This window comes from Micromys minutus (assembly GCF_963924665.1).
Source record: "Micromys minutus genome assembly, chromosome: 27".
Classification (NCBI taxonomy): domain Eukaryota; kingdom Metazoa; phylum Chordata; class Mammalia; order Rodentia; family Muridae; genus Micromys; species Micromys minutus.
Genome location: NC_137962.1, coordinates 8727915 through 8748754, shown reverse-complemented (window position 1 = coordinate 8748754; position 20840 = coordinate 8727915). Strand labels below are relative to the sequence as shown.

The window sequence follows — 20840 nt, the reverse complement described above, 5'->3', positions numbered from 1 at the left end:
CAAAGGGTTTAGAGCAATTCTGATTTCAGATAGGAATGAGTAAAGTGTAACTATACCACTTTATGTATATTCTAAACCTTTGTAAATCAAAGTATATGGGGGTATAATATAAGATTTACTATACTTGTTCATTTTTGAAGCTATATACAACAAAAAAGAAGTAAGAATAAGAAGTTTATGGAACACTATCTTTTTAAAATTTTAAATGTTTAATATGTTTTATTAATTCTTTAGAATCTTACATGTGCATTAACCATACCTACCATCCCCTCCCCCCAGATTCATTCCTATTCCCCTACGCCCACTTCCAACTTCATGCCTTTTTTTTCTGCACAATTTCTGACACAAAAGAGAACCTAAATAAATTTTGTCTATTATTATCATAGTGGGTCATGAACATAAAAAGGTAAATGCCACAAATTAAAATACACACGATACCATGAATAACTACTGAGCATAATAAATCAACATTCATCAGATTTGATAAGGTACTCAGCAACTCCACAAAATTAAAATTAGACTTTCAGCAAATAGATTTTAAAAGCTGACTAAGACAACACAACATTTGATTTAATACATTCTCTAAAGGTAGGTTTTGAGGGGTTTGATCTTTTGGTGAATGACTTACTGAAGTAACATAATGGCACTGCTGAGTACAAGTAAAGAAACTCTGGGAATGAACATTTCCCACATTACCCCCAGCTATTAAGCCCTCTCCCTAAACTTCCTAATCTAATTGTAAAGGAAACAGGAGAAGCCTTTAGGATCTCCCACGCCTGAAAATAAGCCCATCACATCACCTAACTGCTTCTGGAAATAGCCACTATTTGTCTCTTGAGATAAAATCATGATAGAGCTTTTGAGTGAATTACAAAATGACACTTTGGAGCTCTTATAACAATCTCCTATGATCATATTAATAATGCTGTGCCCTGCTCTTGGAGCGTCACACACAGAGATCTCTCTCATCAGACTGGAGCTACTGTTTTCATGTCATAGATGCGAACTGAGTAGGTAATCTAACTTGCCTAAACTACAAGACTATAAGTACACATGCAACAGACTCAGACTCACAGTGGGAGTCACAACTTACATTAATTTTTGTATATCTGAAATTGTGCATGCGGTGTTCTGAATGAGAATGGCCCCGAAGGTTCACAAGTTTAAATGCTTAGTCCCTGGTCAGTAGAAGTGTTTGGGGAGAATTAGGCAGTGTGGTTTTTTGTAGAGGGCATAGCCTTCAAATACCTAGGCCAGATCATTCTCCTCTTAGTCTATAGATGTAAAACTCTCTCTGATGCCTTTTGCTTCCCACCATGATGATCATGGACTAACACTTAAAACTGTAAGCAAGCCCCCAATCAATTGCTTTCCTCTATAAGATGCCTTAGTCCTGGTATCTTTTCACATCAACAGAACAGTGACTAATTAAGACAATGACTAAACAACAAATCATGTGATTGTGGTAGTTTTAGTAAACTATGGATAGGCATACAAAATACTCATATTCACACAGGCTGAATAACTTAAAGCTTCCTCAGAAAGACTGAAATTAAAAAAGAAAAGCAGAAATGAAAGGTAAGGACATCATTATTTTATTTTTATTATCATGGCATGTTATTTCTCATCTTTAATTTAAAAACTATGTTCATGAAAAAAGAAAGTGAATATAGTGAGAAGCAACAATGCAGAAGTGGCCTAGAAAAGACACACAAATTCTGGTTGTATAGCCAAGTGGTAGGGAGAAAGCAGTACCTTCAACAAGTAACAGTGGACTACCTGAATGAATAATATGTGCATAATACAGAAAAAACTGGATCCCTAAGTCATATGTGAGCATATGCCAAACAGCTCAAAGTACACGAAAGAACGGGCCTGTAAAAGTCTTAAATCTTAGGGGTAAGTCTGACCAGGGATTAGGCAATGTTTCCTACAAGGAATACTAAAAGCACAGTAAAAAATTGGTAATTAAAAAAAAGTGAGTTAAACATCTTCAAAGCAACTCATCAATAAAGTATGAAAAAAAAAAAAACAAGGAATTAGAAAAAAACCTCCAAGCCACATATCTGATAAAGGACTTGTATCAAGAATAGGTGAAAAATTTTAAAAGCCAATCTAACTTTAAAAATAAGGACATGAATAGACATTTATTCAAAGACAGAGAGAAAACCCATAAAACCAATACAACAAAAACAAAACCACAATGAAACACCACACTACATTCTGACTTACCCACTCATCTAACCATATTGTCTATGAAAATTAGGATTTCTTTCCTTTTTTGGCTATGGTCAACATGGTTTATAAGTCTATGCATAGACCCAGGTATTCCACTCAGGTGATAAATGCTATATAGTATATTGACGGGTCATATGATGACTGTGTAACTGTTCATTACAAATCAGTTGCATCTCAATAAAGCTCTTGCTTTTGGAAAAGCAATAAAATAAATAAAACAGTAATGTGTAAGACAAGCACCATAATGAGCAAGTCAGAGAAAATCAAACTGACAGGATTACAATCGATTAGACACAGATTCTATACTGACCAACACACTGCAGACAGAGAGTATACATCACTGTCAGCTGTACTGTGTGCCTAAGTGCCCTGACTGGGGAATGGCCTTCACTCAGATAGAATCATTCTAAGAGGCAGTAATTAAACTCAGTAAGAAAACAATCGCTTTGCTTACAGAGTTTGTTCCAAGAACTTGAAGCTTTGGTTCCCCTGATTCCAGGAGCTTTGCTACCATGTGAAGGAAGCTTTCTACAAACGGCTTGATGCTTTGAGAATGGCAGGCCATAAGAAGCTGGTCCAATGCCTCCATAGCGATTAGCACATACCTAAGTTGAAAAAGAAAAACAAGGTCAAAGCATGTCCAGTGTGCCAGTGCTCTTAATTCTTCTAACTGCTTTTCACTGAAATAACTAGATTTAGATGCACAGAAAAAAAAAAGGTAAAGTAAACTAAGTAAGACCTAGTTTAGATATAAAGGTCCTCAAGATGAAGTGCAGCAAAGCTAGACCACACTACTCTACCTCCTCCAGGAAACCGCAGAGCTACTGCACTACCTGATTATAATCTGTCTTAAAAACCATGGACATTTTCCATGATTTTAACCATGCTCATTTGTATATGTTCTTAATAGTACTATGCCAATTTATCTGTCTCCAACATGACCTCCTTATATTTGTAAATAAAATATATTTACTTATATATTTCCTTACATACAAATATATAATTATTGTGAATAATATATATATACATACATTTAAAAATAAGCAATATAAGTGAATATCACAACAAAATTCATTTTTTAAACCAACAGATTTTAAGATTTTATACAATAAAATTTAGATTCCATTTTAGTTGACATACAATGATCAACTTTCAAACTGCTTATACAAACCCAAGAAAGTCCTAAGAGGTGGCAGAGCAGAGGCATGAGCCCACGTATCACTTGGAAAGCAGGGTACTCTGAGAAATTAGGCTGATGCACACTGTTACAGTACAAAGTACTTTCATGCAAATGCAGAGCTGTAGCTATTCAGGCAGAGGACGGCTAAGTTGGGATTCCTGTATCAGCAGATGCTGGGACACACAGCAGGGTCTTACATGGCCAGCCCTGAGCAGCTAAGCCTGACAGAACTCACTCTCACTCTGCAGTGTCCCAACTACCTGATAACAGGTTTGTTTTCAATTCAGACATGTGTCTTTAAACCCAGCATCACACCTTTAAAGCTATTTTCCATTGGAAGTTAACAAAGCTAATGGACGCTAAGCTAGAGGCAATGGTTACAACATGAGTCCCTGCACAAGCACCTGAGCCATAGGAAAAGGACGCTGCCGCAGTTCCGTGGCTCTCATACCTGTCCTTGCAAACTGTCCCGGGGTTTATCCTCTGTGTATTGCTTTTACCTGACTATCTGGCACAAAATTTTATGAGATGACTTCTGAAATACTTTTCTAAGATAAGAGCTCATTCACAGTAATTCGTTTTCTTACCCAGAACGGTGTCTGACAACATCCCTGCTCAGCCTTTCTGCCAGGTAGGCACCAATTCGATCAAGCTTCTCTGGTGCAGACACTGCATAAAATGTCAGTTTCTCCATGTCAGCTTTAACAAGGCCATCCTGAAAATAATAACAAGTACATGATCTATATTTTCTAACTTATTTATTCATTTATTCATTCAAAGTGTTGCCTAATTTACAGCTCATCTCTAAAGACTGCAAATTAATGCACATTTTGCTGAAACGTTTTGGGTATAAACTCTGTGGTGCTAATATTAAAAATTCTACACGCTCAGAACTTTTAAAAAGCTTTTAAAAAAAATCCCACTAAAGGGCCATCACAAAAAAAAAAAAAAAAAAGAAAGAAAAAAAAATTCTTCCCAAATCTTTCTTTTATAGTGAAGTAGCTAGCAGTATGTAGGCAATAAAATTCATTTTACTAAATAAATTCAAACAAAATTTGCTTCAATTTAAACATTTTAAATGTTGTATAGAGTTTGTTCTCTTTAATACCTACAACAGTGAAGACACATATAGCTTTCTCCCCAGCTCCAGAGCTGAGGACTGAAACAAAAGCTTGCCTTTTAAGAGGTCTTCCAAGGTACTAAATTCCATCCCCTACATATAGCTTTCTAAATGATTCAGAACTTGCTAGTATCATAAAAATGTTGTAATCAATCAACACATGTTCAGAACTGTGTTTAGAATTGGTATCAACAACTTGTCCCTGATATGGACAAGTAAACCATTCTTCTTTCTCTGTCCTGTAAAGATGGCTGCTATGACACTTTGTTTGTTGTTTTTTGAGACAGGGTCTCCCTACATATCCCTGGTGGTCTTAGTAGTCGCTACCTGGACCAGGCTGACCTTGAACTAACTGAGATCCATGTACCTCTGCCTCTGAGAACTGAGATTAAAGGTGGATGCCACCATAATTGGGTGTCACCATAACTGGCCCATTGATTCTTATCTTAATGCAAGTGAGTCAATCATAACCCTCAATTTCTTGGCTAGGTATGGTCTAAGTGACTATGGTGCTTACATCTATCAGAAAGGCGACAGGCAGATATGTTAGATGATGAATTTTGTGTGTCCATGGTCTCACCTTCATCTGCCTACCTGACAGCCTGAATGTCTCTTCAGCAAATTTTGTGCTTTATTTTGCTAAAACCTGCTACTCTGCAGCCAGACTGCAAACTGTTTCGCATGACTTCCTTCACTCAGCTCATACCCTAGTAGTACAGGCACTTTCTTCCAGCTCTGTTCTTCTTCTAAATCCCCATCACACACCTTCTCCTGCATGCCCCACACAAGCTCTTCAGAGGAGCTGGGATGCTTCTATAGTATGTAGTATCTTTTAGCTCATGGGGCTTATTTATCTACACTGCTATATTTTAGCATGCAGCTATCTCATTCATTAAACAGATGCTGACTGCTAACTATATGCCAGGCACAGTGACAGCACAGGCAAAACGGAAGCCATACTCAGCAAAGAACTGTATTTGCTCAGTGAGAGCCCATGAGAACTAAGATAGGGTCTATTAATTGCTTCCATAAAATGACACGTGGTAATTATAGGAAACCATGAATTGTTTCCTCAACTCTTTGAAGGCAGAGATTAGGGCACATACCCTTCTGCATCTAAGCACCTTCTGTTTAAATCGTTCTCAATATATTACAAGATGCTTGTGTTTAATGAAATAACAAATGTGGCAACTGAGTAGTATTTACCTCTTACAGGTTAAGTTTGTGAAATTATATTTAAAATCTATTTTATAGATGATTGTTACTTAAATAAGAAGTATCTGAATCTTTGGCAAAATATTATTTTTGTAATCATTCCTTGGTTTACCTGTTGTTAGCACCATTATAAGTGTTCAAAACTCAGCACTTAGTACAATTTAGCCTGCTTCACATTTCTCCACACTCTACCATCTACCTGGGCTTTAGTGACTATGTGTACCACACTTCTTTGGAACACAATTATGTGACTGCGCAGTTTATTTGTGGCCAGCAATTTAACTATCCACTATACCCTACAGATAAAACAAACAGAACCTTAATTTGGATACTCAAATTCATCAACGGTCTTTACCTTGAACAAAACTAAGTTTCCAATAATTTTACTGTCTTCTTACTGTCGAGGAAGACATTAATCTCCATTTCTCAAGATGAAGGAATCCTTCAGTGTTTAGCAGATCTTACTTCCTCCAAGAATGCTTCCCAGAGACTATCAGCACAACATGTCTCTTACATTAGAGACAATACTATTACCACCTGCATTTTATTTACTAATTTATATATCATGATTTGGTATTTAGTATGATTTATGTTAGTCAATGGAACTCCTTCTTAAAAGGAGATACTATGTCTTTCAGGATTTTTATAGATCACAAATGACAGCCAATAGTATTTATGGCTAACTTCCTATTACAGATGGCCCTTAAATTTTTTTTTTAATCAAAAGAAAATATTAACCTTAAACTAATGTTAACATAACCAAAAGACAGTTGGTTCCAGTAAAAATTTTTCTAGAAATCAATCTGCATAACATTTTATGTCCCTTATCAGAAAGCTTGGGAAAGCTGAGCAATATCCAGCAAACCCAGTCTCTCTAAAAGCAGTCAGCCTAGCTAGCCTACATACTCCAAATGGTTTATTTTGCTTTATGAGGCAGAGTTTCATTATATAGGTCAGGCTAGCCCCAAACTCACATTCTTCCTGACTTAGCCTCACAAATGCTGTGAATATAATTACATACCACCACCATACCTAGCATCTTAGTTAGGACTTCTATTTTTATTACAAAATGCCACAACCAAAAGCAACTAAGGGAAGAAAAGTTTATCTGTTTTACGACTTGTAGTCCATCTACAAAGAAAGTCAGGGCAGAAACTCAAGGCAGCACCCTAGAGGCAGGACTGACACCGAGGCCATGAAGGAATGTCGGTTACCAGCTTGCACCTCGGGGTCTGCCAAGCTTGTTTTCTTAGACCACTCAGGAGCACCAGCCTAGAGGTGGTAATGACAACAATGAGCTTGGCCTCTCACATAAATTATCAATTAAAAAAGACTCCATAGACTTATCCAGCCAATCTGGTGCAGACACTTTCTTAACTGAGGTCCCCTCTTTCCAATGAGTCTAGCTGTGTCAAGGTGACATAAAGCTAGCCAATGCACTGGCTAAGAAATACTTTTTAAAATGGCAAACAGTTTCAGTCTGCCTCAATACTCTCTTTAAAAAAACAAACAAAAGAATAGATGGCCTATCCCTAATTGTGGTAAATTGTTTGGATCTAAGCTTAGATTTTATTTCCTTTATCTTTCTTCTCCTAAACCCTAACTGGCCATCATTTTTATCTATTCAAGCAGCACCCTGCATTTGATTTCTCAATCCCATTTCCGCCACTGTATTAAAATTGCTGGCATTCTGTCTATGATTACTGAATACGGAGCCGGCTCACTGTGCACAGGATCCTGAGTGTCTGATGAGTGTTACTGACCTATCTAAGTGAAAGAGGGCACTGTGCAGCTACCATTTCAGATTTGTATCTATCTCCTGAAAAAGGTAAGCAAGCAATGGGCATGTAAAAACCCAAAGTTTAAAGTTCTCTTGATGAGATGTGGGGACAAAAGAGCAATGGAATGAGGGAAACCTTAGGGAAGTCAGCAGGGGGCAGAATGGGTCAGAAAGAGAAGGAGCAGTAGATGGAGATCAAGTTACTTTGGGATCTTCAGGGAAAATGTTGTCCACCAGACGTTTGTAGCGAGGACGCAAAGCAGAGCAGCAGCAGCACACTCCTGTTTAAAGAAGCAAATAAAAAATATAAAATTAATATTGCAAAGTGATCCAAAAATTCATGTTTCTGAATACTCACTGTCCATTTAAAGATAACTTTAACAGAGGTATAGTCTATTAGTTATTACATTTTCAGTCACACACCAAATTTGGGAGACTGTTGTGACTAATTATATCCCTCAGGGTGACATAAAAATTAAGGTTATGTCTTAAGTAGAACTGAAAGTAAGTTCAGAAACAGTTACCCTGAGAGATCAGTTTAGCTGATTCTTCCTTACTCAATTTACCTTGAAATCACAAGACAAAATCAGCTGAAACAAATTGATACAGTGGTTCACATGCACAGACACAAATCCTACTGTAGCATCTGGCTCTAATTCAGTGGCTCATCTGTCTTTCCTGGGACATGATGACTTTATTACGGACAGGTCTTATTTTCATCTCTAAGCTCTGCAGGTGTGATACTGGGTGACTTCGGTAAGGGGAATGAGCACATGAATGTCAGGACAGAGGCTATGCTTTCTCATGCTTTCTGTGCTTTGCAGCATCTAATCAGAGGTGCTGAGCTACAGCTAGGGATGTGACTCATGAGACTCTCATGTGTCATGTTCTATCACATCCCTCATGAATGTGCAGAACATTTTTCTGCTGATACAGATCGTATGTGCTCATTCAACGAGTATGTATGAGTACCTACTAAGTGACTGACGTTGTCTCAAGCAATAAAGAATTGAAGAAACACACAAACAAAAAGTTTAAACTGGCAGCAAGAAAAAAGGCATGCAAATTCAAAAAGGACATTACTTTTTCTTTAAAAACAGCAGTTGCTAAGACTGCATAAACACACCACCCTCCACATCAAATGTGTCAGGAAAATTCATGGCAGCACATGCCTTTATTTTCTGCCCTCCTCCAACTTTCATCTATCTGCCTCATCTACTTCACTGTAGCCAGAACAGTGGTCCTGTTATTCCAATAAGTTAGGAACCTCTCCTGACTCCTCTGCCTAGAACATGGCCAACTACCTAACTCCTCACTGAAATCACTGGCTGCCCTGACTCTCTTCTACATTTGCTAACTGTGCTTCTCACCTAACATACTAAATAACTTTCCTATTATGCTTACTGGTTATTATCACCCACCTTCACCAAAAGATAAGCTCAGAGGAAGGCAGAAACCATTCTTCTGCTGAGACACTGGGATATTCCTTGAATGAGGGTGTGACTCTATCTGAACCAGGCCTCTGTTGCTGTACTCTTCACTTCTGTCTCCAAGTCTCACCTTACCTTTCCTATGGCTTCCTACACACGTTCTTATCTCCCTCTGTGGCTCCAACACAGGAATGGTATTTGTAGCCCGTTTTTAGTAATATTTTTGCACTGACACTTTCAAGAGTTCACTTCTACTTAATTTAAACACATTAAAACATCCCAGTGTTTTGTAGTGTTCTTCAGACCTATAGTCTGTCACTAACAGTTCTTTATACTTCACACATGGCATATTCCAAAGCAGCTTAATTTTTCAATGGATATATTCTGGACTGTGAAAATATGTCAAAAATAAGATGAGCTCTAAAACTGAACTATAAATGAAACAAATACTGGAGAATCTGCAAGAAACAAAACATATGTATCTGCTTACAGCCTTCCACAGAAGCAAGATGAACAGATAGAAAAAGGCATGAATGACCAACAAGACCAGTCTGCATCCGGTCCTTCTGTGGATGGCTACATGACTTGGGTAAGGCACTTCAGCTATTTGGAAAGAACTTACCCTGCACACCAATAACTTAATGGGAATATTGGCCTTGAGGCAGTATAAAGTGGTTGTTCCTCCGACTTCTGAGCTGAGCTGGGAAGTCTATTCACTCACTGTGCATTTACATGGATTTAGAAACCAAGACAAGATATGGAGAACACTTAAAACTGAAGAAAACTTGGTTTTGTATCAAGTAATACTAAGTATGAAACCATTTTCTGGAGATCTGAAATTCTTTATGAAGTATGTGCTAGTTACCAATTTTCAACTGACTGTTCAGCACAGCACTCCCTACCACCACCCCAAAAACGGAAGAAATAAAAGTGAGCCTAGGTTTGCAATAAGTGAGACTGTTAAGCAATGATGAAACAAGAGTGCAGCTGAAGGGGGCCTGTCCCTCATCCTTCCCAACCAGAAACCGCTGTGTATGCATCAGTCAGCATTCCTAGAAAACAAGGCTGACTATCACTATTACTTCGTAAAGCAAGAATCCTGGAGGTGGGGATGGAGAAGCTAGAGAGCTGGCTCAGTAGTTAAAGAACACTGACTACTCTTCCAAAGGTCCCATGTTCCATTCCCAACACCCACATAATTGGATCAAAATCGTCTGTAACTTCAGCTCAGGGGATCCAACATCCTCTTGTGATTTCCATGGGCACCAGACATGCACACAGGGCACAGACGTGCATGAAGGCAAATATTTATATTTACTTAAAATAATGAAATAAAACCAGGTGATGTGAAGGTCTTCAATCCCAGCACTCAGGAGGCAGAGAGGCAGCAGACGCCTGTGAGTTTGAGGTCAATCTAGTCTACAAAGAGAGTTCCAGGATAGCTAGGACTGCTATCCCTTCTGATTGTACACACATCTACTCCTGGTCTTCAAAGACCAAAAGGAAAAAAAAAAATACAAATTTCAAGAAACAAGACTTTTGCTTAGTAACTTGGGCAATAGTAATGACTGGCTAAGAATTCAGTATCTAAAATTAAAATGCTAGGCTCCTCCCAATACTGCAGATAAAAAGAAAATATAAAAAGTGTATTTTTTGAGGAAGTTATAAACTGTCATAAAACAGCAAACAATTTAGCAATACTTCTTGGGCAGTATATCTGATACTATTTAATGTTTTCTACTACTCAAAAGGTTTTTCTAGTAAGGAAAAAAATCCATATAATTCAAATACTAATTAAAATTTCAGATTGACATCAGAGATACTCAAATAAAAATTAGACCCCAAAACAAAGCAATCCTTTGAGTACTGGGGAGAGGGGTGCAGACAGCTAAATTACTACTTCACAGAGGCACAAATCGTGGGGGTTGAGGTGGAAGAGCTGGAAAGCATTCTCACCTAAAAAGCAAAGCTCCTGTTTCTGTTTTGTTTTGGGCTTTTTGTTTGTTTGTTTTGTCTTTTATTTATATTAATACACACTGTCGCTGTCTTCAGACACACCAGAAGAGGGCATTGGATCTCATTACAGATACTTGTGAGCCACTATGTAGTTACTGGGAATTAAACTCAGAACCTCTGGAAGGGTAGTCAGTGCTCTTAAACACTGAGCCATTTCTCCAGCTCCTAGTTCTGATCGATAAATCAATAAAAGAGGAATGTGTACCACACCACTGCCACACAGCCGCTGAGGTGCTGAGAAGATGATGAAGCCAACACTCAGTGAGAAGACTGAGGCGCACACTTGGCCAACACCAATGGAAGACCCAATACAGTGCCCTGGGAAGGACCGGCTAGGACGCAGGTCCTAGTGCCTTAGGTCTCCTCCACACTGCAGTACTGCCTGAGGGATCTCAGCAAGCTACCTTCACTTACAAGGAAGGATACTTTCTGGTTGAGAGAACTTAAAAACAAAGTTGAATTTGCATTGCAAACTGATAACCTACTAAGACCGCAGATGAGAAATAGGGAAAAGTGCAAAAGATACAACCAGCAAGCCAGGTGGGTGACTTTCCTACCTACACCCAAGTTCTCTTCTTGTATAAAGATAACATGACTGACTATAAGTAGTGACTACATTAATTAAACAGTTAAATATATATTAGGCTCTCAGTAAGGAAGCATTCAAGAACGTGCTATTATTAGTGATAAAATGAAAGCAATTTCACAATAAAAGCAAGCAGGAGGAGATAGAGAATCTTAAAGAGAATACTGGCAAGTGTGAAACCTTTACTGTAAAGTGATAAATACATCATATAGGGTTCACAACAGCTTCAATAATGAGTAAGAACAAGGAGAGGTAAGCACTATGTTCAGAACACGTGCTGTAATTACCTACAACAAGAAAGTGCCCCGAGAAGCTCATCTGCCCCAAACTGCAAAGCTGGTAAGGGTGAACAGTCCCAGCCCAGACCTGATGGCCTCAAACAGAAACTGCCACACTAATTCATGTACCAATTTCTTTCTACAAATCTTACCATAGTGACATGTATGTCTCAAAGGTAAGGAACGTGCTGCCACTTTAGGAAATGAACAGTCAGAGACTTTCTCAGAAACACCTCAAATACTTTTCAATTACTTACATAAATGAAAACACTCACACAAAAACAAACCAGGAAATTAACTAAAAAAATTGAATTTACTCGTTTCTGTAAAATTAAAGGCTAAAAAAGCACATGACTAAAAATTACAGAAGCAACTGTTCTAAACAGTCAAATAAGAGAATACTATATGTATAAACACAGCAAACATGTAAGGAAAGAATCACTGGACCTACTCAGATAAAGACATGTGGATGACTCTCCTGGTGAAGTAAACTCATAAGGTTTCTCCAGCTCAGCTGCGGGCACCTGAACATAGTCCTTCATGTTGTGAGACTGTTGTTTTCTAGTCTGTCTTCCTGCTTCGTGATCCTGTGGCCTATTGGTGAGGAAGTCTCTGGTTCCTTTTACTGCTAATTAATTAACAAAGAGCAGAGCCCTGGGGCTTATCGAAGTTCTTGCAGACATTAAAGATAAAGCTATTCGGAACTTGATAGTATCCTTATTGAATTCTGCTAAGACCAATTAGCTTTCAATAAGACCTTAAAACATCTATATAGCTACTTACTAGAAGTGTCTTTCTGGAATTTAAATAAGAAGTGAGCCTATTTGTGTCCTTTCCAGGAGTCCTACCTCTTGCAGACCTAGCCTCTAATCCCTTTTAACAAACTCACCCGGCTCCAGTCACATCTATTTAAACTTTGCCAAGGTTCTCTTTGGAAGATCAAAGAGATTATGCAAATAAACAAGCAATGAAACAAAACAAAAATGCTAAGTGGAATCCCAAGTATATGAATTTTTTTCCTTACACCTTTATTTAAAGAAGAGAAATACATGCACAGATTTTTAAAAGCATTTTGGCAATTCTTTTAGAGGTTTGATAGCATGCATTGAAATCCCACTAGTTACCATAAGCATAAAGCACATGTAGAACAGAACATAACCTGAAAACAGAGTTTTCTTGGTGTGCATAGATTAAACATAATGATCCTTTTAATCGATTTAATTTTGGCATATACATAAGAGCAAGGAGAGGTATATGGGGGGGGGTATTGGAAGGGAAAAGGGAAAAATATGCAATTAAATTACCTAAAAAAAGAAATATTTTTTAAAAGCTTTTATTTTTCTATAGTATATGTTTAGAAGGCTCAAGAGAAATAGAAAATGAAACTCAAGCACACTAGAAATGATAAATTATAATCTCACACACTCAGAAGGCTGGAGAGATGGTTGAGCAGTTAACTGTGCTTCTGTTTTAAATACAAGCACCTACACGTCAAACTGATTACCCTGCATTTGCCTGTAGCCACAGCTCTAATAGGAGAGCCTATCTTCCAGCCCCCTGAGGAAACGTAAGCCTCAAGTTCAAGGAGAGACCGCCTCAGAGAAATGGGCACCGAATGACAGAGAAGACAGTAGATGCCCTCCTCTGCCGCCATGAACATGATCACACTCTCACACTCCCATTCCAGAAAAGTAAACAAGCAATTAACACACAACAACAGCAAAAACACACCAACAACCTCTCCACGGCAAACAAAACAAAACAAAAAACAGGGCCACGCATGTGGAAGCCAGAGAACTATTTCAGTTGTTGATCCTCAGGTACTGTCTACATTTACATCTTTTTTTTTTCTTTTGAGACAAGGTCTCTCACTATCCTGGGATGTCACCAAGGTGGCTAAAACAGCTGGCCACCCAACCCCACGGTCTTACCATCTTGGCCCCTAGCCTTAGGATTACATGTATGCCGCATCTGCTCCTCGTTTTCTTGTTTTCACACTGAGTCTTGGGGTCAAACTTAAGTCACCAGGAGTGAGGTGGCTTAGAGGTGCGAGTGTGTGCACTGCTCTTCCAGAAGGCCTGAACTGACTCCCTGAACCCACATTAGGTGGCTCGTGACTGTCTGTGACTTCAGTCCGATGGGTCCTACGCCTGTGGCCTCCTGGAACACTAGCACTTGTGTGTGCATATTCTCAAACAGAGACATACAGAATTTAAAATAAAATCAATTATTTAAAAAGCAAAAGGCTCAGTACTTTACTAAAGGCCTTGCTGCAAGCCTACGATGCACACTTTCCAGTGCTGAGGCCATTTCCATCAAGACACCTATACGGTTATGCATGTCTATCTTTACCTCTAGAATATCAGTCCCTCAAGCTCTCATTGAACATTGGGGCATAGAGCAGGCATTGCCAAAAATGTTATTCAGCAAATGGACAAGGACACAAAGTTAACTGATTTTTAATGTGTATTAATACCTGCTGCTATACGAGGTTAAAATCAAGTCAGCAATGATAAAGAAACCTACTCCCTACATGGGAATAAAAAAACACTAGACAATTATTTCTCTAGAAACCAAGTGACTGTCAGGTGAGCTATTGTTAACATCCCAGGCTGATAAAATTAATAAGGCGAAAAGGGACAAACTTCTTATTTGAAGTTTTAAAATGATCACCACTTTAAAATGTCCATCTCTGTGATACCCAAAACCTTTTTAGATGAGACTTCTTAAGCTAGTCATCAGCTTATTGTCAAAGTAAGATGTTTGCCTCATGCAATCAATCAGTAACCTTCCAGTCCTGTTCACCCGTGCCCTTGTCCAGAGCACATCTAACTCTTGTTCTGACTGTATTCACATTATGACTCCACTTGAGTGCACATGTGTATATATGTAAGAAAAATACTGCACTAAGAAGACGAATTGTGGGAATAAAAAGGGTAACCACCCACAAGACACAGTGGTTAAAACTTAAGCATTGAATGAGACGCAAACATGTGAGGACAAGAGACACGAGGGCCACATGGACTACACAGTCATGAGAGCCACAGAAACTCAAAGCAGAGAGAAAACACATATGGCTAAGTCGAGCAAGGTCCCACTGAGGGCCCTGCACTTCAGCCGGAATGTGAGGCTTGGTGAAGAATGAGCAAGGCTGAGGTACCCAATCCGTGAGGCAGTGAAACAACTGCACAGAAACAGAACAGGTGGGAATGCAAGGGCAGCCTAGGGAAGCCAAATGCATATTCTAGAGACATGGCTTTGGAAGGAACAGTCCCAAAGACAACAGGGGATGAACTGGGTGACTACAAGTGGGGTCAAAGGAGAAGAAAAGAAACCAAGTATTACCTTCAGGAATGTGCTCCCGTTAAAAGGATTTTAATCCATTAGAGGAGGATTTTATTACAAGTCTTTCCACATGTAATTATGCACCATCTCTCCTTTCTGTCTCAAGTTCACCACTTGGATTTTATTCCAGGGCACATCAGCCATATAGATGGAAAGGGCAATAGTGCACATAAGAACTAAAGCCCAACTCTGTTGAGAAGACGCCCTCCAGGCACTGAAATCCTTTGCTACAGTAGGAAAGCCTGTATAAAGCTCCTGCACACTTACCTTCTCAAACTATTCTCAGACAGAAGCCATCAGTATTTTTTTAAAGTTAGATTTTCTTCTTTAGTCAGCCTGTTATCAAAGAACTGTCCCTCCATATTATTGCAATTGCAGTTTAAAAATAAAACTGGGTACTAGAACTTTATTTAAAGGAAGTCAGCATATGGATTTGTATCTACATTTAACTGTGTTGTACAGTATACTAACTTAAGAATTTTTTTTTAATAATACCAGAGGTATCCAATGACAAGAAAAATAAACATTAAATAATCCTGACTTTGAGAACATAACACAACAGATTTTATTTGAAAACTGTCAGAAACCATCATTTGGGAAAAATCAATTGATGTATTAAGATCAAAAGATAAAATTTCCTTCTCAATTTATCTGATGCTAAGCTCTGTCTGCAAACAAATATGCAGGGATCCAGTGAATGAGACAGAAACTGGAGCAGAGCTGTGGCCAGGACAGAGAAGCTGCCAGTCTCTGTAACACCCAGTGCATAGACTGTAGCTCACTCCTAATTCTGGGAGGATGTCCCTGGACCCTGAAAATCACAAACCAACTTGACAGTCATGGCAAAGAGAGTAAACCATATGTGTCAAGAGGTAAGTAGGTGGTTAATTTTTTTGTGTGCTTTTTTTTTTATTTACAAGTTCATCATAAAGTTTATTTTAACAAAAATATTTTTTAAAAGGAGGTAAGAAGATTGAACAGAGTTGAAAACTTAAGTGTGTGTGTGTGTGTATTTGTGTGTGTGTGTGTTAATGTTCTCTACATAATGTTAAAGTATTAAAAGAATTTACATTCTTTGGAGTGTAATTGTTTACAGCAGTTACGTAAACAATGGCTTTTCTCTCTAACTCAAGCTACTACCCTGCAGAGACTTGATTAAAGAGAAGAGGTAGTTCTGTAATTATCTCAGATAAAGGTTAGGAACCATGACTTAAAAGAAAAACAGAGGAAAAAACAAAGGCTATAGAAAATTTATGTTGGAACTGAGAAAACAAATTCTTAAATATCCAAGCACCAATTTCAATCTCTGAAAATACTAGCTAGCAAAAAAATTTTAAAAGTGGCGTGAGGAAACTACTATTTAGCTTCAAAAAAATGTTTTTAATGTCCAGTTAGGGTAATCTGGAGAAAGTCAAGGGGGCAGTTTCCTGTCTTTGGAGTGCATATCAATACCTCAGACTCTCAAATCTCTTCGATGGAAATTAGTTTTCAACTTCTCAGAGCAAATCATTATAAACACATAAAATCCCAAAAGTAGCTAAAAATATAGCTATTGATAATGTTAAAAATAAAAGACAAAGTGTATGTGCTGGTGACAACTTCCTTTAATTTAAAGAACCAAAGAAAATGTATTTGCAACTTTGCCTTCATTCAACCTGTTCATAGGTTATACATTCCTACAAAAGACCCTAACTTCAGAAAACTACATTCATTCCTTGATATGTCAGTCACACTTACATTTTCCGTTCTCATTCCCTTAGGAACAAACAAAGCAATGGGGAAGGAAATAAGGACTCTGTTCAATTCTAGCGAATTTCTTCAAGTGTTAGATATAGTTTATTTAGTAAGCTTAGATAAATAAATATATACTACCTTAGAAAAAGAAAAAAAATGCTGCCATGAGTTCATACCAAAGTTTACTAAATAAAAGCACTTTTGAGTGAATAGATTTGCTTCACTTAAGCATAATGAAATATACTTGATATGGAATAAAGCTCCTTCTAAAATTTCTTTGTTCAACCTCTAACTTCTGGTCCCTCTAAATGTGCCTAAATGTGTAGATTAGGTCTTTGCAAAGGTCATCTAATTAGATGAAGTCATAAAGGTGGTCTGTAGTCCAAGTGATTAGTGTTCACTCTTATGAAAAAGGTAAATTTTAAGGGCAGGCACACAGGAGAATTACAAGTGAATAACCATCTACAAACCAGAGAAAGGTTTTCAGCAGCTACCTCCCTCATAGGGCTCTCAAAGAGCCAATTGGGCAAGTATCTTTATTTCAGATTTTTAGCCCCTGAGCTGCTAGCCAAATAATGGCTGTTGTTTGAACTCTTCAGGCTGTCGAACTTGGTTACAGCAGCCATGACACACTAACACAGCAAGCATCAGTACGTGAAGTGTTCCACAGAAGCACAAACCTTGAATTCCTAGATACAATGCAAAATGCAAATCCTGAAGCCTCGGGTTTTAACTGGCTCCTGGACCTAATTCACCCAGACATCCCAGCTCCTATCCATCCCTCAGTCTTGTTCTTTCAGAGTGTATTCAACAAATGTTTGAGTGTCCACTACATCTAGGTTCTTCCTATTTCATCTTCAGAATATCCCTAATATAGAAAACTTTACAATAAGGAGACAGAAAGGTAAAATAAATTATACAACGTCATACATACAACTAGATGTGGTAGATTAGTTAACCTGTAACTTAAACATGGCTTTATATTCTATTGATATTCTAAAATAGCTTGGGGAAGAGGAGGAAATTAAACTGTCTAATTTGAAGAGTAAAGAACATATTTAAAGTATTTGGGAGCTTATAAAAGCTTAAATAATCATTCCCATTGCTCTCCGAGGACAGAAACATGCAGAAGGCAACAGCAAAATGAGAAGTGTAAGCCTACAGAGGATTTACCAGACTACAAAATTTAACACTTCCAGAGAAGTATTTTTTCCCTAATATATAGGTTATTGCTGAATTCTAAAATACCTCTACAAATGTAAGAACACAGGAACAAGCAGAGAGGCTACAAATTCAATTTTGGCCCTAGATACCTATGTGACTATCAGAAACCGAGAAGAGAGGGGTTTGCTCCCATGGGAAGTCACCTGGGTAGCTCCAGTGTACTGGATCAGACAGAAAGTTGCAGCAAAACCATCCTTGTTACAGGCACTGTTAGGAAAAGTGGAGAGAATCCTACCACTGCACAGCATCACCAAATGGCCACTGCCATCTAGGACCTCAGATATCTTAAGGCTCTCCCAACTGCAAGAATGTCTCAAGACAAAGAGGAAAAATTATATATTTGTACAAATCATTCACAGAAGTTCTGTCAGTAAATCCATCCACACACAAGCTCCAACAAAGCTTAAGGCACATTTTATTTACAGAGTGGGGATCCTCTGATTTATTATAAACTAAGGAGAGACTCCATTTAGTTCTCCTATGTTCACACATTAAACAGTCGCAATTTCAGCAGTATGAAAATGAATACTTTCCAGATTTTAAACTAAAAAAAAAAACTATGATTTTTTTAAAATCTAGACATAAATATTTTGAATTAAGAGATTTAGAAGAACTGAAATTTCATAATCTTTCATTATAGCAAATTTCATTATAGAAAAAGAAAAGACGAATGTCCAGTTAAATAAATCAAAGTAAAACAGCTTTGAGAAAAGAACCCTTGAATTAAGAGAAAGCAACCCTTCCCACACAGGAGCATAAGGAACTTTCACAGTGACCATCCACAGATGTCTTTCTCATGAGTCTAGCCAGGATGATGAGGCTCTGTTAGGTTATTCTAAATTAAACATCCTATGAATGTTTCACAAATGAAATATGAGGTATTTTAGGAAAAATTCAAAACAGCTTTCTAATTGACTAAGTTTCAACAATATTTTATTTCCTTGTTAGTCACAATGTAACAAAAGTGTTAAATCTGTGGGAGTATTTGTAAATTCCAAGATTATTCTTAGAATAAATACATTTAATATACCGGCAGCAGTGATTCTTCTTATAGATTCTACAACACCCACAGCATCTGCACCATATGTTAAAAGATTTTCCTTTTAACTGAATGATTAAGACTCTGGCTAAATTTTATTGTAGGGTCTCAATTATGAGTCTAAATAAAATATTTCAAACAATATCTCCATTAAATTTAAAGTAGGAAAGGAACAAAACATAGCATAGACTTTGTTGAGCAGGCTTAACGAAAGGAAAAGTTCAAACAAAACCTAATTTCAACCTTTGGGCTTCAGTCAGATATATTCTCAAACACAGAAACCTTGAATATGTTCATTCTCCCCACCTCTGTTCCCTTCCTTCCCCAAGCTCCCCTCTTTCTCTCTCAGTCCGGGAGACTGAACTCATGACCTTACCCATGCGCAAGAGCTATCCCTGAGCTACAGCAACTGACTTCTAAGCTTTCCAAGCCACATGAGATAGGTCAGAAGATACATTCATACAGTCTAAAGTTCAAAAGCTCACATGTGCACATATTCTCTTATCATAAATACACAGTAGACATTGAATATACAAATGATTCAGTTTTACAATAACCAAACCTCAGACAAGACACAGGGATATAAGTGAACAGAAAAACTTAACTGAGAAAGGACAAGGAATACACAGAGGAAGAGATAAAGAAATGGGATAAATCACATCAAGGGTTTTGAAAAAGCCATGGAAATTTTAACAGTTTATGGCTACTGTACAGGTATCGTGTTTGTGGGGAGGGGATGCTGTATGTACTTCAATTGAAGTTATTCCACTTAATGCCCTCCTCCAATAAGGATATGCAACAATAAATCCATTACCAGGCATGGAAAAGCTCCTTCTGTTAATCAGAGTCCCCCAGAGAGTCTATATTGTTGACACTCTACATGCCTTTCAGAAATGAAGGTAACACCCTACTGCTGAAAACACTACACTCCTCAGATATACAATCTAAAGGAATCAATCTGGATTTGGCCTGAAGACCTCCTCACTGAGAAATATTTCTCATAGTTTTGGAAGGAGTCAAACAAATTGCCAACCGAAGAAAGCGATCAATAATTTTATCCAGCTCTAACACCAGCATGGCAGGATTCTAAAAGGTCCAGCAGTGGCACTTATCTGGGAGTGACCAACAGAAACCTAACTAGACTTAAGGCACAGTCAGTAGGAGGGAATTCATACATGGCGCTGTAAATTTAGCCGACTGCTAATAAGGCCACTAAACTAGAGAAAAAAGTTCCCACTGCCATTTTTGTAAACCAGTAAAAGCTCTAACTACATTCTAAATACCTAGTCTTATAGCCTTTATAAAGTGTGGCTCATGCCTCTCATCAAAAAAGCTCTTTGCACCAAACAAATAATATTACAGAAAGCCAAAGTGGTCAAAATGCAGAGATGAACCAACTACAGGGTAGGAGGATCAATAAATACATTTACAAAACAACCCCTACACTTATGGGTCAAGAAATATCATGGAAGGAAGTGAACAGACTCTTATGACTCATAGGGCAAGGGTGTCTCTTTTGAGACACTCTCTTCGAAATACGGAAGAGGAGGACGGGACAATAATGATGAAAACACTAAGTGGCCAGTGGTTCTGGTAAGAGTTGGAGCAGGAGTGGGGCAAATATGGTCAAGACATAATTTATGGAATTCTCAAAG

General features: G+C 38.0%; 1 protein-coding gene across 2 annotated transcripts in view; it reads right to left on the bottom strand.

Annotated features, from left to right (window-relative positions):
* EFR3A (EFR3 homolog A) overlaps positions 1 to 20840 on the bottom strand; it is an 83275-nt gene that overhangs the window by 49677 nt on the left and 12758 nt on the right. Inside the window, exons 2-4 of one of the 2 annotated variants that reach the window (XM_080939256.1) lie at positions 7738 to 7814; positions 4006 to 4133; positions 2693 to 2843 (exon numbers count right to left, since the gene is read on the bottom strand). In XM_080939256.1, the coding sequence (XP_080795382.1) occupies positions 2693 to 2843; positions 4006 to 4133; positions 7738 to 7814 (356 nt within the window). Of the gene's footprint in view, positions 1 to 2692; positions 2844 to 4005; positions 4134 to 7669; positions 7815 to 20840 lie in introns of those variants that run through there. The other variant, XM_080939257.1, reaches the window with a different exon arrangement.